This window comes from Microcaecilia unicolor, chromosome 3, assembly GCF_901765095.1.
Source record: "Microcaecilia unicolor chromosome 3, aMicUni1.1, whole genome shotgun sequence".
Lineage (NCBI taxonomy): Eukaryota > Metazoa > Chordata > Amphibia > Gymnophiona > Siphonopidae > Microcaecilia > Microcaecilia unicolor.
In genome coordinates this window covers 525,927,400-525,940,569 of record NC_044033.1, presented here as the reverse complement: position 1 = coordinate 525,940,569, position 13,170 = coordinate 525,927,400, and the positions used below count along the sequence as shown (strand labels likewise).

General features: G+C 41.6%; 1 protein-coding gene across 1 annotated transcript in view; it reads left to right on the top strand.

The window, feature by feature from the left end:
- The window catches only part of SNX3 (sorting nexin 3), a 63,171-nt gene that overhangs the window by 38,454 nt on the left and 11,547 nt on the right, over window positions 1-13,170 (top strand). Inside the window, exons 2-3 of the mRNA XM_030199183.1 lie at window positions 6,069-6,164; window positions 8,487-8,611. Coding sequence (XP_030055043.1) covers window positions 6,069-6,164; window positions 8,487-8,611 — 221 coding nt within the window. The remainder of the gene's footprint in view (window positions 1-6,068; window positions 6,165-8,486; window positions 8,612-13,170) is intronic.

Below are 13,170 nucleotides of genomic sequence, written 5' to 3'. Positions count from 1 at the left end.
TTGTCTCTGCGACAAGTTCTTCTTCTTATTCTTTTTGAGCCTTCTTTATCAGTGCTTTGCATCCTAGCTTGACACTGCTTATGTTGCTTCTTGTTTTCTTCAATTGGATTCTGTTTCCATTCTTTGTCTCTAATAGCCTCTTTCACTTCATCTTTTAACCATGCTGGCTGTCATTTTTTCTTGTTTCCACCTTTGTCTGGGCTTCTAAGATGGTATTTTTGAATAACGTCCACTTGTGATTTAGTGTCCTAACCTTAGCATCCGATCCTTTTAGCTTCTTTTTAACCATTTTTCTCATTTTATTATAGTCCCCCTTTCCCAGATAGTAGCTCAAACTCGATCATGTTATGATCACTGTTTCCCAGGGGACCCAACACCGCCACCTCTTGCACTATGTTCTGCACGCTACCAAGAACCAGAAAAATGGCTCCCCCTCTTGTTGGTTCCAGTTGCTCCAAGAAGTGGTCATTTATTATGTCTAGAAATTATATTTCATTTATCCAGTCACTATTGGGGTAATTGAAATCACCCATAATTATAGTGTTGCCCAATTTGCAAGCTTTCCTAATCTCTGTAAACATGTCTTCAGCTGTCTGTCTGTTCTGTCCCGCTGGATGGTAGTATAGCCCTACAAGAATACTCCTTCCCTTCACACATGGAATTTCTATCCATAATGATTCCACGCTGCTATCTGTTTTATGTGGAATGTTTATTTGGGTTTCTGCCAGCTACTTGTGATGTGGCTTGGCCACTGTTTGGAAAACAGGATACTGGGCTAGATGGACCATTGGTCTGGCACAGTATGGCTACTCTTATGTTCTGTTTAACATGTAGCACAACTCCCCCTCCAGTTTGATCCTCTGTATCATTGCAATACAGTTTGTACCCTGCTATAACACAGTGACCCATTGATTGCCCTCTTTCCACCAAGTCTTTGAGATGCCTATTATATTTACCCTCAAAACAAATCCCTCAGTCTTTGGTACTAACGAGAGCTCAAAAACAAAAAACCAAGACTCAATATTTGCTTTAAGTCCGGGCTAATAGCATTCCAAGTTCAAAAATCTGCTGTTCAATACAGGCAGAAAGATCACAAATACCTTTTTTTTTTTAAACCTTTTTATAAATACATATATATGTGTGATAAAGGGAGCCCTCAGCCAACACACCACTTTCTTTTGTAAAAAGGCAATATATTTCGTTGCCAAGTGGTTTAGCACTTCATTCATCGGGCCTCCCTTTCATTTTATTTCTATATGTGCTATCGCCCTGCCCCACACATTAGTGCTTAAACATAAATGTATATCAAAACGTGAACTTATCTGAATAACGTAATGATGTCTTTTCATTTCACAATTAATAGGCCTCCCCTTGAAGTGCCCTCGACAAGTTGAATATTCTGCCTATTCACCTTATCATTTAGTGCTATTTACTCTAACTCTCCCATCTTATTTTTTAGACTTCTAGCATCTGTATACAGGCACTTCAGATTGTGTTTTTTTTCCTTGGATCTACAAGCTGCTTAGAAGTTGAAGGGGATAATGTGCATCCTTTATCCTGCTCTGTCATTAAGCACACCTGGCTTACTTTCAGCATTGTTGAAATCTCTCTACTGGGATTCCCTAAATGTCCTGTTGCAATGGTATTTTAAGGATACTCCACACCGAACCATGTGCTCCTGGGCGACTGTCAGCTTTCCCCCCATTCAGTTGGTCAGCTGAGCTTTGTCGGGGCTTGAGTCTGCAGAGTCATACCTTGAAGGTCTTCAGATCATTGTGGTGCCCCTGTGAATTTACTTTTTCCCTCCCTTCACCTCTCCCATGTGTCCTGTGGAGCTCTCCTTTTCCAGCACAACTTTTAAAAAAAAAAAAAGGAAAGAGGTTTGTTGGAGAGCGTGGGACAGAGTTTCAGTCCTGAGCCTTAAGACTTCTGAAGACTGTGAGCTTGTGAGCAGCAGCCAGCATTGATAAGTCCAATTAGTTTGACTCAGAACCGCTTGGAGGGCTGCAAGTTCTACTTGGTGCAGGGGAGGGATTGTGACTCACCGCTTTGGGCACGCTGTGCTGTGCTTGTGACAGTTGGGGTGAATGGCGTCTCCTGCAGAGGCAGTTAAGTGGTGGTCTTGCTGTGGGACTCTCCAGCTGACATCGGGGGTGTTGCACTGCGTGTAAGTCAGAAATCTCACAGGACAGAGGAGTCGATTGGCGGCGGCACATCTTCAGATTTGATGCAGCATCTGAATATGCTAGGGTCTTCAGGCTCTCCAGCAGGGCCAGTGCACAGTTTGATTCGAGTTCATGGAAATAGGCGCCATTTTGTTGGGGCTGCCTGGCAGTGAAGAGCAGCCTCTGGCTGATCATGCGCAGAGCACAACCACCATTTTCCAGCCTCAGGACCTGACAAAAGCATTCAGTTGCATCGGGAGTTTTGTTCTCTCCGGAGTTTATATTGCTCTTACACCAGGTCTATATTTATTGAAGCAGGGACAGTCAGAGTTGCTGAAAGGTGCTTCAGTTTCTTACCCCACTGACCCTCCTAAGAGATCTAGTTTAGACCTGGACTGTGGGCAGATAGGCTAACTCTACTTCTCCCTCCTTATCTGATGTGTGAAAGCAGGACACTCGGCTGTAGCAGTTTAGAGCTTTAAGATCTAAGACAGGACGAAAGGTGCCTTCCTTCTTTTGGACAATGTAGTAGATGGAGTATCTGCCTTGTCTCTGTTTAGCCTGGGGAATTGGAATGCTGGGTCCTTGAATGTAGCGAGAGACTTTCTCAATATACAAAAAAAGAGAAATAGGTGGTAGATCAAATGTATATCCAAACAGCAAGTTTATTCTCACATAAAAAAATCAAGACTCGATGCAGTCCTTCGTTTCGGTGCTTGCTGCGCCTGCCTCAGTAGTCCTCGGCTGACACGCATTTATGCTTGAATTTGTTGCTGTGACGATACCTTCTTGTGTCTTCACTGAATGCTGTATTCAAGCCCATTTATCTGTTATTACAGTCAGTGGCTGAGATAATTGACATTGACTCCTGAGGCAGGTGCAACAAGCGCTGAAACACAGGACTGTGTCGAGTCTTACGATTTTTTAAAATGTAATAAACCTGCTCTTTGGATATACATTTGGTCTACCCTCGACTTCTCTCTTTCTTTCTTTTTTTTTTTTTTTTATATTGTGTGACTTGTAGTTAGGGGGACACTTCTTTTCGTTGTTTTGTTTTGAGATGGACTTTCTCAGCAGGCTCTCCGTAGACCCAGGAGAATGGGAACTGTCCAACCAGAATTTTTCAGCTGGTAGTAGACTGATGAGATTCTCCACTTCTGGAACTGATGGTGACAAAAAGGAGTGCCAGAGTGCCCACGTTCTTCGGCCTTTGGAAAGAACTGTGCTTAATGCCCTACTGGCAGCCCTAGTCAAAGACACATCTGCTTTCCTTGGCCCACGGTAGTCCACATGTTGAAAAGGATCGCATTTTCCGGAGCCGACTACAGAAGATATCTCTTGCGGCTCACATGGATCTTGTTAGATTCTTGTGGGGAATGGGCCGCTTGCATGCTTTTCATACGCTATGTCCACAGTGAAACCTTAATTCAGTCCTTTGGGCTCTTCGGACACCCTTTTTGAGCAACTTCAGAAGGTCTCCTTGAAAGACATTACGCTAAAGACAGCGTTCTTGGTGGCTGTTATGTCAGCATATAAGGTTTCAGAATTTCAGATTTTCTTGTTGGGATGCTTTTTTGCTGTTCAGAGTCTGGTGTCTCCCTGGCCATGGTTCGTTCGTTCCTTTCTTCCAAAAGTGGTACCTGCATTTTATCTCAACCATTCTGTGGAGCTTCAGTCTTTTCATAGAGAGGACAAAGAGGCTTTGTATTATTCCTTGAAGCTTCTCAACGCGTGTAAAGTCCTCATTAAGTATCTGGAAGTCACGAATGAGTTTTTTGCAAATCGGTTAGACCAGTGATGGGCAACCTTTTGAGCTTGGTGTGTCAAAATTCGCCAAAAAACCGAGCATAACTCAGGTGGTGTGTCACTTCGAGAAAGATCGCTGCCCACCCGAGGTCGCTGGGCCCCCCCTCCACCCGCTACCGGGCCCAGAACTAACCTTAAAGCCTCCTTTCACGTCGCAGCAAGCCGCAGCAAGGCAGACCTCTCCTCCTTCCTTCTGTGCTCCGCCCTCACGGACGTCAGGCGAGGACGGGACACGGAAGGAAGGAGTGGCCTGCCCTGCTGCTGCTTGCTGCGACGTGAAAGGAGGCTTTAAGGTTAGTTTCTGGGAGCGAGGAGGGAGGGCGGACCACACTGCGGCGGTGCCGCGTGTCATCGAAAATGGCTACGCGTGTCAGTGCTGACACGCGTGTCATAGGTTCGCCATCAGGGGGTTAGACTGTGCTTTTTAGTAAGCAGAGGCGCGGGCCTCATGGCTTCCAAGCCCACAATTGCTAGATAGCTGAAGGAGACTATCACATCAGTTTATTTACTTGTGAGGAAGCAGGCTCCTCGCGGGGTCATTTTTCGAGATGTACAGTGACATCCTGGGCGGACACCATGTTACTGTTTTCAACTGATATTTGCAAGGCAATGATGTGGTTGTCACTGCATACCTTTGCCAAGCACTACAGGGTAGACGTTGCTGCATGCTTGGAAGCAGGTTTTGGGGCTTCGGTCTTCAGGGCGTCAGCACCAGGATCCCACCCACTCTAGGGATTGCTTTTGAACATCCCACAGACTCAGGAATAGTGAGAAGCTTGTAATGGAAGGAGACATTAGGTCTTACCTGATAATTTAGTTTCCATTAGTCCTTTCCACTATTCCAGAGGCCCTCCCAAGGTTTCTTAGATGTTTAGTCTGTGCAAAGTAGTAGGTTAAAATAATAACTATCACCTTGCATTGTGCTTCCTGCATATCTTTTTTGTTCACTACAAGTTGCTTGGAGATGAGAGAGGTCCATACATGTTTTCTTGTCTGGTTAGTGTTAGGTTATAGAGTTTTTCCTTACTCCTTGTCTACGTAATTACTGAGGAGCTATACTGGATGCTGAGAGAGAGAGGTCTCGGCTCAGTTTTCAGTTCTTTATGTCCACCTGCTGGTTGATGGACACAACTATCCCACAGATTCTGGAACAGTGGGAAGGACTAATTGAAAATTTATTAAGTAAGACCTAATTTCTTCTTTTGGCCAGTTCTATCAGTTTTTTTATTGGTCTGAAGATCTTAATGTTGACTTCAACAGTTCCATTTCCTAAAATTGTCTCACCGTTGAAACTGGTTGCTGGAGGAGTTTACAAACAGAGGGTTATAAAGAATTTTAGAAGGCTGCTGAAAGTAACCCGTGGTTGTTGAAATTAGAACATACACCATCTATTAGTTTAGAAGGGTCAAAATATTGTTTTCACCTAATTGAAGGGTAATGAATAACTAAATGTTTGGGGTTTTGTAAACTTTTTTTTTTAGTAGTAGTAAATCAGTTGGAAGTGTGTCAAGACTTTTGGATGCCATAGTCACTTTCCTTTATTTGCAGTTTTAAAATCTTCAGATTAGTAATTGCATGTTGCTAAAAGCTAGGTTGTTTTTTTTTAAGTTGGACTAGGCACAAATGGTGGCAAAATCTACCTACTTAATTTAGAAGAACAACCAATAGCAACACATTTGTACCCGTTTATGCACGTGTTTTCTCCACACAAAGCAGCTTAAAATTGTTTTATAGTACTTTTGTTTTTCAAATTACTGAGATCTTTCGTATAGTATGAATTTGCTCTTTATTGTTGTTTGTTTATAGTATGTTATGTATTTGTAATTATTTCACTTGGTAGAAAAAAATGTTGAATTATACTTAGTTTATGGATCCCAATTTTAAATTAGACTTCCCCACACTCTTTGATCTCTAGAGTCCAGTCTTTATGATAAAGAAATGCACTGACAAACTTAAATGAACAACCTCCTTTCCTGTCTCTTGTCAGTTGTTCATTATGATAAATTAATCAAGTCCCTTGATTTCTTATGTTTAAAAATATTTATGCATCATGTTTTTTTCATCTTAAACACTAATTTTGAAATGTTTTTCTCTTAGACCAATCTTCCTATTTTCAAGTTGAAAGAGTCTTCTGTTCGAAGAAGATACAGTGATTTTGAATGGTTGCGAAGTGAACTAGAGCGAGAAAGCAAGGTGAGTTGTTTTTTTTTTCCCTGGGGTTCAGGAAAAGCTCCTGGTTGTGTGTTAAGTGACACTGCTTGCAGATCTGCAGACTTCTCTTTGAAAATTTGGAAGCAGGGACCTCTATGTTGATAGCCCCAGTCTAGTTTTCTACCATCTGTGCCCTGTGGATGATTTGAATTTCAAGGTTCCCATTTTATTTCTGATCTAGGAAATTAGTTGTGAGCAGGTTACAACCCCTAACAGCCTGACCATCAAATAACACCAAATATAAGTATCGCAGTATTCCAGAACAATTCTGTTAATCCTCTCTTGCTATAACTTATGTGGTGTGTTCAGGAAAATAAAGGGACCATCAGAAATTGTGTAGTTTTTTCAATACAGTCTTAAGGTCATTGCTTAATCGTTGTGTATATTGTGCAACAATTGTGACTAAAATCTACTTCAAAGTATATTTCAAATACCAAGTTGCTGTCAACAAAATAAGTTTTGAGCCAACACATATGAAACTGCCACTGGTGACCATAACAGTTAGACATACATTGGCTCAGATAAATATTCCTTTTTTTTAGACGACTGTTTACTGATTTGATATAAACTTCTAGACTCTCTGCCTTGAACAGACATTTAACCCAAAACAGGGTTATTACAAAAATTAATAGTAAGACATGATAGAGGAACCTGGATGGTTGGTTGGGTTTATTATTGCTCTTATAAGAATCGTAGAGGAAGATAATGATCTGAAGTGGCCTACCAGTGGAAGCGGTAGAGGCCAGTTCTTTGGCATTGTAGAGAATGGTGGTGGGACCAGGAAGAAGAGTTATGCTGGCTTCCTTATGGGAACTGGTACACTCACAATCACCTACCTCAAATGAAAAAATCCAATCTTAGGTAGACTGGATAGACCTGTTTGGTCTTTCATGCAGCCATTTACTGTATTAGTTATGAAGGTTGATCTTCTTAAAATGAGTGCTTTCATTCTTGATGTTTTGATGAATTTCATAGAGAGGAAGAAATCTTTATTATAGGTTTTAATGCAAGGAACATTTGTTAATGGTGACTTGTTTTACAGTAAGTATACCTGGCTGTCTCAGAATCTGGATTTTATGTTTCAGGACTTTGTTTCTAGTGTCTGTGCCAGGAAACCTCCTTCTCAAAGACCACATTCCAGGTGTGCTATTAGCAGCCAGACTTTGTCTATTTTTTTTACATCAACACATTCCTGTGAATTAATATACGCCACCAAGGTGCTTCTTTCTCGGCTACTGGTGCCAACTATAAGCCCCAGAATGACCCTCTTCTAGAAGCTTTCTTTCATTGCATGGAGCAGAGCCCCCAAGTAACAAAAGATCCAGGAGGATTTTGGCTGCTGTCCAAATGACAGTGACCTGAATAAAGAGAATTCTTTTCTTTACCCCTTTTTTTTTTGTACACAGTAAAAAGATGCGTTAGTAAGAAAGTAGGCAAATTAGTTAAAAAAAAAAATCCTCTAAACTTAAAAACAGAAAAAGTAGAATAGCCATGAAAAAGAAAAGCACTAGTGCATCCTGTGACATTGTAATGTTATGTTTGTAATTTGTGAAGGGCAGCACTTTCCAAACTGTGTCGTGGCCCCAAAATGGGGGTCCAACAGGAGTGCTACAGCTTGGCTACTGTGGCTTCAGTGGCAGCTGTAGAACATGGCAGCATCACACCAGCACTACATGTGGGTCTAAGGTAGCAGCATGGGAGTGAAGTAGGGCTGGGGTCATTGCTTATTTGTCCACTCAAATGGGGTTGCGACTGCATAAAGTTTGAGAAGCATCAGTATCATTGTGCACAACAAATATAAGGTTAATCCAATCTCCTAAGCTTGAGCCCAAAGAGGCAAATGAGGCATTTCCAGGAGGGAAAGATAACCCTCTGTAGGATATGTAGTAGATGGGGAGTCTTTGGTGGAGAACAGAAGGTGACTGGAGATGGAGCACAGTTGAGGGAAGCTGGTGAAATCACTGCAGAGCTCCAGGTATAAAGGATCACAGGGCAGAGTGAATAAGGCTATTCTAGTGTGCAGGATGAAAAGAGAGCTTTGTTTTAACTTTGGATTAAAAGTTAACAATGGACACAAGCAAACAGATGGTTTAGAACAGGTCAGTAGCCTCAAAGTCCTGTCAAGTGATGAACATAGCAGAAGAGTATAAAGTGTGTTCCTCGTGGGACTGAGTTCTCTAGCCACCTGACTAGAAATAGAGGTTCTTGGGATGATCAGGCAAAGATAAGGATGCCTAAATAACAAATAAGCTGCACTGGGGCTCCTAAGGATTCTAATCATTTTTCACATTTGCTTGTCTTTAGGTGGTAGTTCCATCCTTGCCTGGAAAAGCTTTTTTACGGCAGCTCCCTTTCAGGGGAGATGACGGAATATTTGATGACGCGTTTATAGAGGAAAGGAAGCAAGGGCTTGAACAGTTTATTAACAAGTAAGTATTGACAGCCTTGACTTACAGGCACTGAACAGCACCTGGCTCCCCAACCTGTGTCCAATTATATACACAAACTAGAACACAGAATAGTTAGACACATTTGAAGAGTCGGCATCTTCTAACTGAATGACTTCTTAGGTGAAGTTCTGTGCATTTTCATTCTCAGCTGCTCAATATTTTGCTCTGGGTTGCATAAGAGAAATCGACAATCTGAAGGGGCCAGGCAGCAGCATGTGGTCTGACAGTGGCTGTGATTGTGCCTCTGTTCTTCAGATTTCTCCCACCTTGTGATTTGGAGCAGTCTAACCCCATCCTAGAAATCAAACCTGTGTGCCTCACAATACTGCTTCTGGGCAGTTGAGAATTGGAGCAGCAGGCTGAGAACCAGGGAAGCCCAGTTCAAATCTCCTTGTGATCTTGGGCAGGTCACTTAGCCTTCCATTGCCTCAGGTACAAACTGAGATTATGAGCCCCCCCCAGGGTACTGTAGCTGAATTCAACTTTCCTTACTCGGTAACTGAAAATGGTTTGAGCTAAATTCCTTTCTCTTACCTTCTCCATATCTTCTAACCAACATGAAAAGCATTGTGCTTGGAATTGCTCTGCTTGATTATGTGAACATCATAAATTAGCATATCTGCTGGAACTCTTCCAGCAAGATCATATCCTGGTATTGACCTGAATTTTGTATTTGTTTTGCTTTAATTTATGTAAATTATCTCAGAATTATAGCATTTATGGGGAAAATGTTTTAGGTTGATGCTGGTTTTTGCTTTTAAGGAATGCACTATCTTCTGAACAGTAAGAATTGATAATTGCACTTCTGATCGTTTACCTATGGACTCCTTATGTGAAGTTACACACGGAGAAAATTAATAAACTTAGTCCTATAAAGACCATAAAACATATGGGTATCATTTGTCTTATTCAAAAATGCATTATGGAGTGATAAATCTTTAGAAACCTTGTAGCATATAATTTTTGAAGAAACAAAATATGAAGGATTAATATGCTGTTTTGATAAGCAGTAAGCTGTACTGATGGGTCAAATGACCTACAACGAGTTGGTGAACTGTTACGTTTCCTAACCATATGCTTTCAGCCTTGTTGCTCCATATGTCTAGAAGAGGGATTCTCAACCTAGTCCTCAGACACTCGGCCATTCAGGTTTTCAGGACACCCATGATGAAATGTATGAGATAAATCAATGCACATCCTCCATTGTATGCAAATCTCTCATGCATATCCATTGTGGATATCTTGAAAACCAGACTGGCTTAGTTTGTGCTGAGGACCTGGTGGAGAACCTGTGATCTAGAACAGCCTTTCAAGCTGCTACCTTCATGCTGTCTGTTCATATTGTGGTCCTTCGTAAAAATCTACTTGATATTACTTTTCAGTCTTTTCGCAGTCTTAATGTTGCTAGTTTAACCATGTTTCACAAAATGCGTTTGCTTTAGTAACCAACTTATTCGTCTTTGCTAGATTGTAAGCTTCATGGAATATGAAGTGTCTGTTTTATATTTTGAAATGATTATAGGTTATTGCACTGCAGTTATAAACATTGCATCATTGATGGGTGAACAAAATAATGCCATCCATTAAATCGTATTACCTACAAAAGAATGAACTCAATATAGAAGAAATATCATTCTGTTTTACTCATTTTTGTACTTTCTCTTATTTGGTAATGTCTAGTTATGTGTAAGGTGTTTTGTGAGGCTATTCCAGTGGTTTGCAGTTACCTGCCTGCCAAGTATATGGCTAATTGATGGCGTATCTTAACCTATAAAAGCGATCCTGTAGTAATACCATGGGGGTCAGCTGGCTACAGCTGCCCTGTTCCGTGGTGAGCTAAGATGAACCTGCATCTCTGACTCCCTTTCTATTTAACTGGAGTATTGTAGTGAATATTGAGCGGCATGGTTTGTCTTAGTATATCCTGACAGAGTTCCAGAGTCATGTAACAGGGTGAACAGCTATGGTAGAGATTGTTGCAGTGGCGAAAAATATAATAACACATTGCCTGCAAAAACAAATGCCTTAAGAATTACATTGCGTACGGTCACCTCTTTTATATCTGAATTCATTCTGATTTCATGCGGGATCTGGCATGTTTGGTTGCATAAACTACATGAATAGAATACTTGAGCATTATCCATCACCATACAGCCTTTGATTAAACCACTTTGAGATGTATGGGCAAGGGACCTAATCACTTTGGCCAGTTTTTCAGCCAAAACGTTTGCATTTATCTTAGTCATAGTTAAGAAGGGTTATGGTTCTTTAATTCTTGGTGAGAAGTGGTATAGGGAAACCACAAGAGCAGCTTCAGAAAAAAATCCCTCACTTTTTTGGGTAAGTAAAAACAAGCATGGACTCAAATTTCTGATAAAATTCTGTAGTGAGTCCTTCGCTGCTTGGCACCTTGAAGTGTTTAAATGTTTTCTCTCCAGGGTTGCATCCTTAGGGACACTTAGGTGTCCTTCCCCCCCCCCCCCCCCCCAAAGATGTGATCAACTTTAAATATTGATACCTGTTTGGATACATGATAAATGTCGGGTCATAGACATTTGGCCCGTATATAGTATATTGATCAGCCAATAGTAATGGGAAGCTTTTTGCAACTGCAGTCGCCCACTGTCCCTCAAGATCAACACAGGGAGAGAGAATGGAGTATTGCAGATGCTTAACTAGAAGGATAGCTATTCCCCTCTGTTTTCTAATCAACAGCTGCAAGTAACAAAAAAAAAAAAATCTTGTGCCCAACTCTGTTTCAATTTCATTGATTCAGTGGCTAAGATTTTGGTCTCCAGAAGGCAAGCAATACTCAAATATATTCCGCTACAATATATTATTCCTTACCCCACGTTTGGATACAGAAAGTGAAAGTGCCTTGTTGCTTTGTAGCTTTTACTATATGAGACGTGGGGTAAGGAATAATATATTGTAGAGGAATATATTCGAGTTATTCCCCAAGTTTTCCACGTCATCACTGTGACCCCTGACGCAGGTGCTAGTCACTGAAACACGGCCCGTGTCGGGTCTTTTTGTCAAGGCTCATTCATTAAAGAACTGTGTTCCATTTTTAAAGGCCCATGGTGCTGTTTTTTTGTTTGGACTTTAGTTTGTACTTCGTTCCCTCTCTTTTGTTATATCCAATTACAACCGATAAACATGTTACGCCTAATTTTCCAGATGACTGTTATGACACTTCTAACCGCAGATTTTCATAACTGAAAAACCCCAACTTTCCACACCTGGTTCGTACTGGACTTCTGACCACAACTTCTCCTTTTCTTCTTGCACCTCTGGTGTTTATACAGTTATTTCGTCATCTCTTAGTTTCGACATCTAGCATCTTCCAAACTGTCAGAAACCAGTGTCACTGTTTTCTTGTCATCTTTTGATACAGAGAGGCCCATTTGATTTCTAGGTCCTATTACTTGACCTATCTTTTTCCACAAGGCCTCAGGCTGTACCATTTTTCTACACTTGTTATATATTTTCCACGATTACCAGTTTCACTGGCCACCCTCCTTATTGGCCCAGACAGTTATGGTTCCTGTTTCTTCTGGAGTTATTCTCTGAAGAACCATGGAGATTGGAATGTTTTTTAACCCTCCTAATGCAGATCTGCATCCCAATCTCCAGTCTCTGGCTCTTATGTCCTTGATGTTGAGAGTGTAGAATAGGCTTCCTTGAATCTCCTGGAGGGTGTCTCCAAAGTCTTGCTGGCTTCTAGGAAAGAATCTACTAAGTGGTGTTACACTTTCAAAGGGAGGAAGTTTGCTGTCTGCTGTGAGAGCAGGGTCCTATATCCTCTTTCTCTGCCCTACACAGAACCTTCTTGAATACCTTCTGCACCTGTCCGAATCAGGTCTCAAGACCAGCTCCGTAAGGGTTCACCTCAGTGCAATTAGTGCTTACCATCACCGTATAGGACACCATCTAGTAGTTCAATTTGTGTGAGGTTTGCTTTTGACAAGGCCTCCCTGTCAAACCTCCGCCTGTGTCATGGGACCTCAGTGATGTTCTTACCTAGTTGATGAAAGCTCTTTTTGATCACTAGGTTCCTGTCATCTGAAGTACTTTGACCTGGAAGGTTTTGTTCTTGGTGGCAGTTACTTCAGTTTGCATGGTCAGTGAGCTTCAGGCCCCAGTAGCAGATCCACCTTACACAAAATTTCATCACAGCAGAGTAGTTCTTCATATCCACCCTAAGTTCCTTCCAAAGGTAGTGTCCGAGTTCCATCTTAATCGTTCTGCCACCATTCTTCGCATGCTCATCCTGGCAAAAGCACACTGCACACCTTGGACTGCAAGCGAGCCTTTGCATTTTACCTGGAGCATACTAGGTCTTATAGACAGTTTGCTCAATTTTTTTTTCCTTTCTTTCTTTTGATCCCAACAGAATGGGGGTGGCCATTGGTAAACACACTCTTTCAAATTAGCTTGCAGACTGCATTCCCAGGCTGGGCTAACTCTGGAGGGCCATGTCAAGGCTCATAATGTCAGATGTCATAATGGCTGCATCGGAAGCCCACTTGAGATTA